Source organism: Schistocerca nitens, chromosome 4, assembly GCF_023898315.1.
Source record: "Schistocerca nitens isolate TAMUIC-IGC-003100 chromosome 4, iqSchNite1.1, whole genome shotgun sequence".
Taxonomy (NCBI): domain Eukaryota; kingdom Metazoa; phylum Arthropoda; class Insecta; order Orthoptera; family Acrididae; genus Schistocerca; species Schistocerca nitens.
In genome coordinates this window covers 728,862,397-728,877,952 of record NC_064617.1, presented here as the reverse complement: position 1 = coordinate 728,877,952, position 15,556 = coordinate 728,862,397, and the positions used below count along the sequence as shown (strand labels likewise).

The following is a 15,556-nucleotide window of genomic DNA, read 5'->3' as shown; positions in this document are numbered from 1 at the left end:
GCTGCTCGAGTCTCGACGCCTACTTACCAATGTACAATGTGGATTTCGTAGGCGCCGCTCTGCTGTTGACCGTCTGGTTACCTTGTCGACCTTCGTTATGAATAACTTCTTGCGGAAGCGCCCGACCGCGGCTGTGTTCTTTGATTTGGAGAAGGCTTACGACACCTGTTGGAGGGCGGGCATTCTCCGCACCATGCATACATGGGGCCTTCGCGCTCGCCTCCCTCTTTTTATTCGTTCCTTTTTTAATGGATCGACAGTTCAGGGTACGTGTGGGTTCTGTCCTGTCAGACACCTTTCGCCAGGAGAATGGGGTGCCACAGGGCTCAGTTTTGAGCGTCGCTCTCTTCGCCATAGCGATCAATCCAATAATGGATTGCCTCCCAGCTGATGTATCAGGCTCCCTTTTCGTGGACGATTTTACCATCTATTGCAGCGCGCAGTGTACGTGTCTCCTGGAGCGCTGTCTTCAGCGTTCTCTTGTCCGTCTTTACTCCTGGAGTGTCGCCAATGGCTTCCGTTTTTCTGCCGAGAAGACGGTCTGTATTAACTTCTGGTGCTACAAAGAGTTTCTCCCACCGTCCTTAAGACTCAGTCCCGTTGCTCTCCCATTCGTGGAGACAACAAAATTTTTAGGTCTTACATTTGACAGGAAACTTAGTTGGTCTCCACATGTGTCATATTTGGCTGCCCGTTGTACCCGTTCTCTAAATGTCCTCTGTGTTCTCAGTGGTATGTCGTGGGGAGCGGATCGAACCGTCCTACTTCGCCTATATCGGTCGATCGTCCGCTCCAAGCTGGATTATGGGAGCTTCGTATACTCCTCTGCACGGCCATCCATCTTACGCCGCCTCAACTCCATACAACATCGGGGTTTACGACTTGCGATCGGAGCGTTTTATACTAGTCCCGTCGAGAGTCTTCATGCTGACGCTGGTGAGTTGCCACTCACCTACCGGCGCGATATACTGCTTTGTCGGTATGCCTGTCGGCTACTGGCAATGCCCGACCACCCGTCTTATCGTTCCTTTTTTGATGACTCTCTCGACAGTCAATACGGGTTGTATGTCTCTGCCCTGCTACCCCCTGGAGTTCGCTTTCGTCGTCTCCTTCAACACCTTAATTTTTCACTCCCTGCAACCTTTCGAGTGGGCGAGAGCCACACGCCACCTTGGCTCCAGGCTCAGGTTCGCGTCCACCTTGACCTCTGCTCGCTCCCGAAGGAGGTTACCCCCGGTTCGGTCTACCACTCCCGTTTTGTCGAACTTCGTTCGAAGTTCATTAATATGACCTTCATTTATACAGATGGCTCTAAGACCAATGACGGGGTCGGGTGTTCTTTTATTGTCGGGGCACAAAGTTTCAAATACCGGCTCCATGGCCATTGTTCGGTCTTCACAGCTGAGCTCTTTGCCCTCTACCAGGCTGTTCTTTACATCTGCCGCCACCGACATTCTGGATATATCATCTGCTCCGATTCCCTGAGCACTATCCAGAGCCTCAGTGATCCGTACCCGGTTCACCCTTTCATGCACCGGATCCAACGCTCTCTTCAGCAGCTGGTGGACGTCGGTTCTCCGGTTAGCTTTATGTGGGTTCCTGGCCATGTCGGTATCCCCGGGAACGAAGCTGCAGATGCCGCGGCCAAGGCTGCGGTCCTCCAGCCTCGGACAGCTTCTTGTTGTGTCCCTTCGTCAGATTGTAGCAGGGTAATTTGTCGGCGCATTTTATCGTTGTGGCATGCCGATTGGGCTGCACTTACAGACAAGAAGTTTCGGGCCTTAAAACCTCTTCCCGTGGCTTGGACGTCCTCCTCACGCCCTTCTCGGCGGGAGGAGGTAGTTTTGGCCCGGTTACGAATTGGACACTGCCGGTTCAGCCATCGCCATCTGCTGACGGCTGCGCCGGCGTCGTTCTGCCCATGTGGGCAATTGCTGACGGTCCGCCACATTTTAACGTCGTGTCTGGATTTTAACACCCTGCGTCTTGATCTTGGCCTGCCCTGTACTGTAGAAGCCTTTTTAGCGGATGACCCACGAGCAGCTGCTCGCGTTCTTCATTTTATCAATTTGACAACCCTCTCAAAGGACATTTGATTATGCTGTTTTCTTTTTTAATCCTATGCCTGTCAGTCTGTCTTTTATCGTGTTTTCCGTTTCGTTGCTGTTTTAAACTTGTGACTCGCGGTGCATTCCTAACGTAGTCTGGGCGCTAATGACCGTTGAAGTTGTGCGCCCCCCAAAAAAAAAAAAAAAAAAAAAAAAAAAAAAAATTAATCAAGTTAGCTGGTATTCTGTTGTATAAGGTTAGAATGTAACCACATCATTGGAATTTTTGGCAAAATCAGAAATAAGATGTGCAAGTAGGTTATTATAGTGACGAATGTGTATGTCGGGCTACACTGAACACCAATCTATTACAGTAATCTCATTTTCGTTGTAAGATCCTTTGGGTTTGCCAATTCAAAAGCAAATGATCACATTCCAGTCAGATCAGTCTGTCACCACAACCATGTTTTTTGCTTTCACATTTATTGGCTTCACCATTCACAACCAAATTATCACATTACAACCTAACCTACACTCTGGCTTCCCTAGGTCAGTCTGTCACCTCACCTTGTTTTTTCCAGTCATCAAAGAATTATGAAAATCAGTACACAAACTTAAAATTCATAATAACCAGATCAGTAAATGCTGTTCCGGCTCTCTCCTAATCGATAACAGTTGTAATCAATCCATAGCTTCTGCCAAAAGAAATCATTAAATTCAGCAATTCTCATTGGCTATCATACGATTGTCTATGACCAATCTCAGTGAATTACCAACATATGCACATGACGCAAGAGCTGCCATTGTTGTAAATAAACTTTACCCCATTAACCTATGTCCTCTCTGCAGCAGTCTCCGGTCTCCGTCCTCCTCTGTGGTACCCTTCCCTCTTTCGGTGTGTTATTCTACCCACAATCCTGTGTGTGTGTGTGTGTGTGTGTGTGTGTGTGTGTGTGTGTGTGTGTGTGTGTGTGTGTGTGTGTGTAAAATTTGGTTTTGTATGTATCATTACAGCTGCTTGACATCACAAGACTGGAATCTTTAATATGGAATGCAGACTGCCAAGAGTACAGAGTCTTCCATAAGAGACTCCAGTGAGTACTAAACAGAATAGTGCTTTTGCACAAGACAGAATGCTGGTTTTGTAGCTTATTCGAAACATTTTACAATAAAGAGATAGTAAATACAGGGAAAGTATATGACTTTATTGTAGGTTCAGACATGGACTTTAAGTAAGAAGAGTACTGGGCGGAGCTGGATATCAGGAAAACAGTGCGCAAAAGAAACAAAAGCCAAATTAAGTTATACAAAATCAAATAATTATTGAACACATTAGGGTCAATTTGTGAAGGAGACTGTGAAGATACCAGGCAGATGAAAAATAAATGAGAAACATAATGAAAATGTCTCAAAACGAAAATTCACTGGAGAAAACTATAAAATTTGTAGAGAGGCAGAATGGCTGGCCAGTATTTACCTCCAGGGGATCAAATTCCAGTACTATCAATACACACATTTGAAAGTGAATAAACTGTTTCTAGCATATGGAATTACTAAATCCTTCCTCATGGAGGAAAGAAAGAGAGGCTAGGAAAGTTTAGAAAGGAAGAATAGATCCCTCAGATCGGAGATGTGTTTCTCCTCGTCCTCACATGTTGGTCCCTTTTATCCTATTCTTTATTTGCCGTTGACCACAAGCTGTAGAATAGGCTCTCTCAGTGACAGCATGTTACAGTTACAATCAAAATATTAATATTAATGTTCTCATTACATGTACAAATTAAATTAATGATAATAAAAAGTTGTGCAGCTTTTAAATCAGAATCTTCAGTATCAATTTCAGCACTGGATGTATCAAAGAATTCTCTCATACTGTAGAATGGATTGTCAACTAACAAACTGAAATTGTTTAAAGGTGTGATAAAATCAGAATATGACAGTTCATTAAAAAAACTTCAGACAGTTCACTTTGCAAGATTTTCCTGTGTTTATCAGTCTGTGACTGGGAATGTCGATATTCAGTCTGTCTATGGCGCCCTGTTGCCATTTATTATCGTCCACTTCTCCGCTTATCTTTGACAGATGTGCAGAAACATTCTAGGCAGCAATGGTGTATGGAATGATGTCATTGGGGACAGGAATGTCATCAGATAGCAGATAGCATCCAGGTTCTGTTTGTTTGAAAATGATGGTCGCATTTTGGTTCGCCGCAGACATCACAGTGACTGCATTTGAACAAGACATATAGTGCCAGCTCAAAATATTATGATGTGGGCTGCTATTGGGTACAACCAAAACTCACAGTTGGTACACATCCAGGGCACTGTGACCAGTGTGACCTACGTAAATGACATCCTGTGGCCCATAGCCATATCCTTTCTGCACAACACCAGACACTGTTTTTCAGTAAGACAATGCACAACTCCATATGAACACATGCCTTCTTGGCATCTGAGGCTATCAGCCTTTTGCCCTGGCCAGCTAGCTCACCAGACTTGCCGCCAATCAAAAATGTGTGGAATATGGTGAAATGACTGGTGCAGTGCTGTGACCCAGTGCCAACCACCACAGATGAACTTTTGAAAAAGGTGAATGCAGTATGGATGCCTATACCACAGGACACCATTCATGCCTTATATGCATCAATGTCATCACACATAGAACAATTTATTAGGGCTCACGGTATACCCTATGCCTTCTAGGCTACACAACACATGATGAACTGAGATGACTGAAATGCTAATCATTTCTGCAGAACATACTAATGTACATATCCTGTGAATATGAACATCCTATCTCTAGTCATTCAAGGTGTTCTGTTTGTTCTGAAATTAGTGTGTTTGTTGCATCTCGTATGTAACTTTCACGTGGTACTTTTTTCAACTTGTATGAGCTCCGCTTTGTAACACATTTTATTTCTATGGTAATCATTGTAAACCAGACCCCCTGCTCACCCCTCAGTTATCCTCACATTTATATATTCGATACAGGATGAGCGTGCTTTTTCTAATTTCTGTTAATTCTTTTGTATACAAAGTTAAGTTTTGTATTTTTATGTTTACCTGAAGAACTAACCTTTATTAATGGGGAACAAGAGTACCATAAGTCATTATAGTTATTTTAAAAAAATCATCAAAATCATTTTCATCTTTTCAGATTTTCCTGTTTGACATTCGTATACAGAGTCCTAATTTGTGTTCTTTAACTTGTCAATAAATAACATAATGTGCACCTCTTTCTGCCCTCGTGCCCATGTCACATTAAATTCATTGGAATAAATTATTTGGTTATGATAAAATGTAAAAGTAATGGATCATGATCTACGAAAGCTACTTAGGCGAGGCTAGCAACATATTCATCTCTAAGTAAATTAACTGTAATATTATCTAGGCATCCATCATTACGAGTAGGATATCTGGCATCCAGTGCTGTGGAGGTCGAATGCCCATCAGAGGAGGTGGACGTAGATGTCTGTTAGGGGGCACAACATCTATGCAGCTCTGTGCTAGCTTGGTGGATGTGCCACTCTCTCACTCCTCATAAATATGATGGCCAATAGTGTTCCACATAGCAAGTATATAGGCGGCCGCCCAATTCACAGCTCGTCAATTCAGTGCTTGTGCGTGATATCATTGGATCTATCACCAAGCGATGTGGTGCAGTGGTTAACACACTGGACTCGCATTCAGGAGGACGACAGTTCAATCCCATGTCCGGCCATCCTGATTTAGGTTTTCCGTGATTTCCCTAAATCGCTTCAGGCAAATGCCAGGATCGTTCCTTTTGAAAGGGCACAGCCGATTTCCATCCCCATCCTACCCAAATCCAATGAGACCGATGACCTTGCTGTTTGGTCTCTTCCCCCAAATCAACCCAACCCATTGGATCTATCATTGCCATACAAAGACTGCTTGATAACTACCTTGCTTGTCACCCAGTTACTCTCTTTTGTCAAGTCTCGAATTTATGTCTCCGCTGCTTCGGGCCTTGTCGTCGTCATTGTGGTGAAGGCTTAGCTTATTGCCTCATTGTCATCTGTGTTGTATGTTCTTGTTGTCATCTGTTGTTTGTCTGCACTCTATCTATCACGTTTTGCTTGCCTACCATTGGTTTGTGTTCCTCTTCCACCTGTTTCTCCATTTGTTAAGGAGCTCTAATGTGCGTACCAATATCCAGCTGTGTGCAAATGTAGCAGGATGTTTGTTGCTGCATTGCAAGTTTAAAGATCTTAAATATTGTGTTTGAGTGACCTTTCCTTCCTTTCTAATTGTCTATGACCTATCCTTCTTTCCTCCCTGAGGAAGGAACTAATAATTTCAAAAGTGTGAACTACTGACAGTATTTACACAAAGGAAAATGCTATATGTGTTACATGTAGGAAAATGGTATCATGAAGATGGGAATAACCAGAAAGTGGGATGAAGCCATAACAGAAACAAGAAAATCAAAATCAAAGAGAAAGTAATTATATGAACCTGATATATTCTTTCTGTGTATGCATACTGTGATGTGTACCGTAGCAGAATATGAGCAATAGTCTGAGTAGAAAAATGTCAGCAAATTAACATAATTTGTCTATTATCATTGAAAGACATAGTTAAACATATTTATTTTAATGAGAATGGAAACTGAAGAGACTGTTCAGCTGATTAAATTCCTTCTGTGTGTAAAAAATAATGTGTTTGATGCTTTATCAGTTCCTGACAAAAAGTAGAATTAACATTCAGTAAATCTTTTAATGCAGAGTAGTTGTAACTCATGATTTATAAATATTTTACGGGAACTAACATGATATTTTTCAACAGCAAATTCCTGATGTGTCTCCTACTGGACGGTATACCACATTGGTGCCTCTAGTGTTCATCCTTAGTGTATCAGCTATAAAGGAGATTATTGAAGATGTTGTAAGTATGAGAGCTGTCATATTTTGGAGGTTTTTGTGCATCACCGACAACTGATTATCTTCCTTTAACAAAGCATCTACAGTAAGAATATAGAAAAACACATAAGTGAATACTTAAATTTTAATAGTTTTAAGCATCATGAAAAAGAAACATTTATTTCTGATAACCAGTTTTGGTCTGAAGATTGTTTAACTGAAACTGGCCACCAGGAGTATCAAGATTATTATTACTTAAATTTTACATTTCTGAATCACAAGTTTCCTGAAGAACTAATGAAAAGGGATCTAAGGACAAAAGATGTATTATGTGGAACCCATGATTGGTAGATCTAGTGGGTTGAAGGAGGAAATGTAAACAGAAAAACAGAGGTGACAAGTCAGATTTCTAATAATGGGCTGAACATTAATAGTGGCCGCATGAAAGAGATTCAGTTAACAGAAGGCATCAGATTTAGTACACATTCATACATAAAAGAGAGCTGACCATAATGGTTACACATTACAGTAATTTTTGTTGTTATGCTAATTAATTAATTAATTTATTCATTCATCGTATTCCATAGATTATATCAAGAACAGACAAGCAACACATATAAACTTATTTTGTAGAAGAACCATAAGGGTCCAAAGCACAGACACAAAATGTCAATTGTGCTCTGTACTGTAGGCCTGCATGGAAATGAACATCAGAGACATATGTGCAGATCAACATTCTTTCACTTTTTTGTGTGAAATGTTGCTGTATTTCAGTCTGCCATTCTCAGTCAATTCATCTCATTAGTACAGTTATTTTGTCCGTCTGTGATATGAGATGAAATTTCTTTCATAACACCACACTGCTGACATAACTCTCTTATGAGACAATGAAAGAGAAATTGTAGCTCTCAAATAGCGTTTAACTGAAGCCCTCACAGAACCTGATTGACAGTTAAATATTTACAAAATAAGCTATTTTCAAGAATGACATCTTGAAAGACCAAACTGAAACATGTGAACATGTAAATCAGTTTATATATCTATGCAACAGATAATGTTAAAGAAGAAATTACAATTAGAATTCAGAAAGCAAACAAAAGGTATTTATTACACATGTCAAATGTCTTAAAGAGCAGAAAATCTCTAGGGAAGGAAAACAGTAACAAAATAGGCATCTATATGTCTAATTCTGGGTGGGGCAGAGCGACTTCCATGTTTGAATTTGGCACCCTGAACTGACGTTTGCTCTGGGAAGAATGGGGGCAGGCAAATTCTAAAAGGCATGGTGAAAGTTATAACTCCACCTGGATTAGTTAGCATCGTGGAGTGGATGAAGACGGATGCATAATTTTTGGAGTGGTGAAGATAACTGTGAATCTGAAGAAAGTACATAGATCTGATATGTTTAAAGAAGTTGTCTTTACGGTAAAGATAAAAGTTAGAAGAATTAAGTGGACTGGTCATGTAATGAAGTTGCAAGTGACACCTCCACTCCCTAACTTGTAACTGCTGTTTAAGAGAATTAAAAAAATGATATCATCAGCATGTGAGTAGGGAATACTTTGTCCATTGACAGGTGAAGTGCAGATAGAGAAGGTTGTTTCTCTTTAGCATCTGTGTTGAAAAAGATATGATGAGATGCAAAACAGGAATATAAACTACCACAGAATTTATTAGCAGAAATGTGATTTGAAGGATATGGTAATTCTTTGATTGAAAGTATCACTCATATGTTAAGGATCCTCTGATATTGTTAATGATGGCTCAATAGACTTTCCAGATTGGGCCACCTAAGTATGACATTTGGAGTGTGTGAAAGCTGCATATTAAAATTTCTTCCCTTCTACTTCTCAGAGGCTCCCCATCATGGTTGCATGTTTAGTATCTTGAAGACCTTTGAAGGAAGCAGATCTTTCAGAGACTAAGATTGATTTCTGGATTGAAACTTTCATTCGAAAGATTATATACCATCATAATACACAGGGTGTTTTGAAAAGATTCATCGGATTTCAGTAGACTATGTTTTCTACATGAATGAAGATAGAAAGAGGGGGTGGATTTTAACTAACACATACAACTACAAAGTTTTTATCTTCAAAAGAATTGCTTGCTTTTACAAAGGTATATGTTTTACATGCATGCACATATGATTTGGGTATTTCTGACAGTTGTGTTTAGAATAAAAGTTGTTATTTACCTTACACAGGTGTTCAATGTGCCATCCACTAGATGCACAATAAACATCCAAATGTGTTCCGGCTCATTCCATATTTTTATGAGCATGTGTGGAGTTCCTATGCAGCAACACAGTTCACCTAATCTTATTGAAAAAGGGGAGGAGCACCAAGACCGGGCCTTTCATAAATGCCCACAAATGATGTCATATAATATAATCAGCTGACCTTAGAGGCCAATGGGGGATTTTGGGATCCATACACCCATTACGACAAACCCATTATCAAGGCATCTCATTTGTTCTCATGTAATTGTGTGGTGAAAGAGCAATTAATGTAGCTGCACTGGGAAGATCATTTCTGGCAACCATATGAACTGGCAATTGACAGTTGGTGCTGAGGTAAACTTTTAATTTTTCTGTGTAAGTTCATATTCTCCCCAACTGTCAACCTCTGTTTAAGTAGAAGATATAGTCTTTAGATGTCAGCTGGATCTCTATGAAGCACCCTCTATTAAAAAGATGTATTAACAACCTTCTATGCTGTCTATATACTTGCATTACATTTTATACTTTATTCGTGTTCCAGACTAGTAGATTTTAGAGTTATAGTTGGCTCCAGAAGTGATTTAATTTGGTTTTTGAAGTTTACTGGTGTTTAACTGCAGTTGTTTACTAGAGTCAATGTGCAGGTGTATGATCACAAATCCAGAAGTCTCAGGTTCAGTCTTCAATTGTTGGATTGGGGTTTACTTTGGCAGTTAGTGCAAATTACACTTCTGTCATTGCTTTGAGAATGTGATAAAATCAAGTTGCATCTTGGTTTGCATTTGACTTTCAACTGTAGATTCCAGTGTAAGCACATGTTGAGCCTGTCTGCAAGTAAGATTAAGGGAAAGTCATATAATTGGGTCCAGTTGGACCTTGTGTAGTAAAACACTGTATTGTTAGCTCTATGTTTCTTGTTATTTTTTATTGCTGAAGAAGTTGAGCACAATTTACATTTTAGATAGTACTTTTAATTACTTATTAAAAAAATAACATCATTTGTTGAGCACCTGTCTAATACAGCTTATACAGTTTGCCATTAAGTAATCTTTCTTCAGAGAACATAAATATAATGCAGATCAATATCATTACTTATGCTATAGCAATATATTTACAAAAGAAATGGACAAGAAGTTGCATGAAGCAGCTGACTATATTATCAAGAAAATGTAACTTATGAATTACTAAATTAATAGTATTTATGTGTTAGGATAATTTATTTTTGTTGATTGTCATTAGAATCTCAGCAAGGACTACACTTACTAACATCCATGATATTCTGTACCCATGTTGCTACCTCCCACCAGAATAGAAATAATCCTTCTGTTTTTCTCAAATTATCTATTTTATCCTGCTTGCCTAGTTCTGTTTCCTATGCTTTCAATATATCCATCCTCTGACAGCAATCCTCCATGTTTTCCTTTTGTATCTTCCAGTCATAGTTGTCACACATTAAAGGGCAGATCCAACTAACATAAGAGGTAATTGCAGACGCAAATGTCTCAAAGAATGGAATAGTTGGTATGGTATGTGGCTTTGATGTTATGGGGCCTTACTAAATCTGTTGTGTCAAATGACTACTTTAAGTGTCTCAGTTTAATGAAACCACAATCTCAGTGCCAACTGCTGTGCTCAATATGTCGGTGACAAGGATGACAGTCAACTAGTATGTGTTAATTTTTATCAGTTACCATGACTGGATACATTGCACAACAATAGTGTAGTGACCATAACATTCAGAACCAGCCCCATCGTGGAGTACAGAGACCAGCATCCCACCTCTGCTACTAGCAAGTCATAAGGTTGATACTATTGTGAGTGCAGTAATCTTACCACTGGATACTTGAAGCAAGGAAAATATTAATCTGAGATAATCATTCACAGAACTCTGGTAATATGGTTGTATCAAAATGCAGATATCTTTATGCAGTCATGAAAATTCTGTTAAGGCTGCTGATGACATCCTCGTATGTACAATGGGATGAAATTCAACCTTGATAAGTGTGGCAACAAACTCATATTTGTGAGAAGTATAGTCCAATTTGTCTCATGCAGGAAGATTATTTGACATCATGGTTGGTCAACCATATGGAGTGTCCCAGGAGGAATGCTCAGTATCTAAGGATATGAGAGGTACAATCATTTGAAGAAAAAAAAAAAAACTGCATATGGACATATGCCTTTTTCTGAATTGTTTTGGAGATAGAACACATTTCATTGACGTCATTATTAGTTGTAGCTGTGTTATTCAGGACATTGTCTGGTTTACACTTGTATAAAGTCAATAAATATTACATTTTACAAAGTATCAATTAAAAAATACAAATTTTTAAAATGTTCATATCTAAGCATTATCATACACATCACATTAGAGCTGTTGTACAGTTCACAATACATGTTCAAATATCCCACTGTCAACTGCACTCGTGGGAGAACATGTTGTATTGCTTGTGGGAGTGTCTCTGCATGTTCTCTAATGAGGGCAGCAGCATTCATGATTGACCAAGCAGTTCATCTGTCATATCCCCTTTTGTTTGTACACCTCAGACTTTATCCAATCCCATAGATAAATATCTAGTGGTATAAGGTCTGGCTATCTTGGTGGCCAGTTAATTGTAATATTACAACCAATCCAGCAATTAGGATGAGACACATTCATGCACACCACAAGCCCAAAAACAAATGTCCATAAAATGTGTTCCATCTCTTAAACTATTCGGAATATAGCTTACTTCCATATGAAGTTTTTTTCTTCAAATGATTTTTCATGTCATATCCTTGAATACTGGTCGTTCCTCCTGCAGCACCCTGTACATCAGACAGGAATGTTAAACTAGGTGACCCCATTAATGCTATCTGCATTGAATGGACAACATCCCAGCACTCAAGTTACCCCCTCATTTACTCATCAACTACAGCACAACACTACACGTTTGACTTACTCTTCAGTGATCAACACAATCTACACTGAACAGAAATAAAAGACATGACACTCAGACTTCTCAAATGCTAGTGTGCACAAAGAAAGAAATTCATTCCAATTACTGTTTATGAATCAGTTTAGATTTTATCAGTGAGCTTCTTGTTTTCATTTTCCATGTTAGAAAGTGTTTTCAGTTTTCTCATGTCCATAATGTTAAAGATGTAATATTGTTTACAGATAATGTCAACAAAACATATTTAGCAGTTCCAATAAAATTGTGTATATTATTCATGGTTTCACAATTACTTTCATTAACACACAACTAGTCGTACTGAACTAATATTCAAACAATGGAAACAGTAAGATAAGCACCCCCTGTATGCTTGAAATGTTGGGTGGTAAACAGGCACACAAACAATGTTGATTTTCTTGCTAAGTTTTTGAATAATGTCCTTTTCATCCAACACACACACACACACACACACACACACACACACACAGCTTTATTGTCCAGGTGCTGTGGATTGATTTGAGTGAGTAGTGGAATTGGCATGAGTGAGTAAGAGGAAGGAACGGTTAATTACAAGTTCAGTTACCAACTGCAGAGGCAGGGCGACGACTCCAGCGAGCGACCAAATGGTGTAAATTGACCTGAAGATGACCCCATCGCGGGTTGAAACCGGTTGGCAGCAAAATAAATAATGTGATTGTGACTGTCATTTTGAATAATTGATTATAAGTAAATTAATTGCTGTTTTTCTCTATACAACTATGTTGTTTAAAAATTTATACAAGTTCAGTCTTTTTCTATATGCATGTGTACTGACCAGTGCTTCATCTGTAGGGCAAGTGACTGTCTATTTTTTCCATTGTCTGTATTCCATTTAGGGCTTTCCAATAACATATTAATGAACTTGTACTCAGTTACACTTTATCTGCCTTCTTATGTTACGCTTTATCTGTCTTCTTATCAGAAGTTATTCTTCAATCAATCTTTATTCAGATGTCCTCTGTACAGTTGTATGTTATCAGTTATCTGGCACTTTTCTCTGATGTTTCTTTTATTTTCTTATTTCTTTTTAAGTTTGCTTTTATCTTTCTGTCTTTTGTTTTTCTTTTCCCCTGTACCTCTTATATGGGTATAATCTTTTTGTTCTGTCTCTCTTGTTCACCATACTAATTTGAGTATAGCAGTTAGCAAATTCGTCATTCAATTAGAGAAAAAGTTAATATTCTCCATAATATTGCATTATTTATCACTACAGTTTTGAAATGCATGTCTACAAGGCCACATATTACTTCTGTAAAAATTTAGTCTGTAATTAGTTCTATGACTGTTACATCAAATAAACATTTCTTCCTTGAGATGTTACATTTACTTCCTTCATTGTTAAGAGAAATCAATGTGTAATACAAAATCCTCTATCCAAACAAAAGAAATTGCATTAGGCAGCTTCATACAAAAGCTTTTTTTGTACCTATCTTCATAACATTTCTTAAATTAAGAAACATGGTGTTATCATAAAGACACTTGTCCTAACTGATTATTCCTCTTTCCACCATCCAGAAAAGGCATCATGCAGACAATGAAATCAATCATCGTGATGTTGAAGTGTTAAGAGATGGTCACTGGCTTTGGATACAGTGGCGAAATGTAGTGGTGGGAGATATTGTTAAAGTACACAACAATCAGTTTTTTCCAGCAGACCTCATTATCCTATCATCAAGGTAAAAAGCTTTAGTGTGTAGTATAATTTCTTAGCTTTATGACTTCATTATTTTCTTTCTGTAAAGCTGGTTTATCTGGTGATATAGCTGTTGTAAAATTTATCAAAATGTGATTGAAAAACAAACAAAAAAAAAAACAAAAAAATGAAGTGTGTGTATGAGGATCACAAGGCAATATTTATTGCCCAGTGATGGATGTCAAACAGCTAATTATGATTTACATTACTATAGAGATTGTAAAAGAAGAGGAACAGTGTCAGTTGTTATTTATTTGTATTTTCTACTAGCAATCACTTTTTTTTTTTTTGAGTGAACATATTTCAGTGAGTTTGGAACACGTTCTGCCCAAGGCACTTATGCATACACAAAATTGTTACTTATAAATAAATTGTGGTAATCTAAATTAACATAGCACTCTGTTTTTTATTCGCTGCTGGAGTACCTGTTGGGATACTTGCAGGGAAGACAGGAAAGGAGGGGGGGGGGGGCAGTGATTGGCCAGAAATTGATGTCTAATGATGTCTGCTGCTGGTGTGGTTATTATATCTGACACCACAGCCTTTGTGGGATATAGAGTTCTGCATCAGTTATTATGTTGCAAAAATACACTTTTTCACGTGAAACTTCGTCATTTACAATTTTGGCATCTTAAAATGTCCTTTTTCATCCTTGGTACACTGGCGGAGCTGTTGTGTAACATTACACTATTGTACTATTTATTTTGTTACTATTTTCTGATGCAATTCACTGCAAAAAATTTTCTATGTACGTACAAACACTGGTCTGTTCATTGTCTTGTTCTTCAATAGGTTTTCTCTTCTCATTTCAACTCTTTCATCTACTGACATAGTGCTGTTGCTGTGCAGTGCAATTGGGAACTATTTTGATTTTCAGTCATACAGCGAAAAAGGGGCACACACTATCAATAATCAACAAGGCCATTGATAGATTCAAACTATCGATATGCCAGTAGCACTAACAGCTATCGCCAATTCCTACTTTAGTGAAGACCAACTATTGCACATTGTTGGACTTATTTGAACTCGGCTGTTGTTCTGTTGATCAGTTCAGTTGTTACTTCCAGTTGAATCTAATTTAAGTACTGGCGTTTATTGCCTTTGTGCTGTGTGTTGTTGTGACAGTTTCTAATTATGGATAAGCTAGCAGCAAGACAGAAAAGGTAAATCTGTTTTGAATCACCCACTAGTATTATGGTAAGTTAAAAATACGTATGCACTACTATAGTAGCCTAATTACTTATCCATAGCAGGTTAATATTAGCACTTGAATCATTATTTGAGACTGGTAGAACTGTAGGGTTGCAATATTTTAGTATTTCGCAGGGCAGTGGAACGGTAAACACCATTACAAACAACATTAAATTAAAATTGGTGCATAAAAACATACTTGGACTTACCTATGTTGCCCAAATGGTGATGGTTGCAGTCCATTAAAAAATTTGCTCAAAATTCTATCATTAATATTCCAAATTGCAAAATATTGCCCAATCTGGTCACCCATGCAGTGCTCAGTTATGAAAACCAATTCTGATATGGGACAGTGAGGAGGGGTTTGTGGAGAGTGAAAGGGGTATATGATGACAGCATTCATGTGTAAAAGATTTTTTTCAGCGGACTGCTTCTATTCATCTGAGCCAACTGTGGCTCCAAAATCTATATAAGCTCTTTTAATATTATTATAACTGAAACCAAGAATTCCATGTGTAATTAAATATTAAATTATGCACTATCAAATGT

General features: G+C 38.5%; 1 protein-coding gene across 5 annotated transcripts in view; it reads left to right on the top strand.

Annotated features, from left to right (window-relative positions):
- Window positions 1–15,556, top strand: part of LOC126252907 (probable phospholipid-transporting ATPase IA) — a 631,593-nt gene that overhangs the window by 387,430 nt on the left and 228,607 nt on the right. For all 5 annotated transcript variants that reach the window (XR_007545867.1, XM_049953883.1, XM_049953884.1 and 2 more), the window contains exons 3-4: window positions 6,854–6,952; window positions 13,639–13,799. Coding sequence is in view for 4 of the 5 variants with exons in the window: in XM_049953883.1 (XP_049809840.1) it covers window positions 6,854–6,952; window positions 13,639–13,799 (260 nt within the window). In the remaining variant the exon portion in view is untranslated. The remainder of the gene's footprint in view (window positions 1–6,853; window positions 6,953–13,638; window positions 13,800–15,556) is intronic.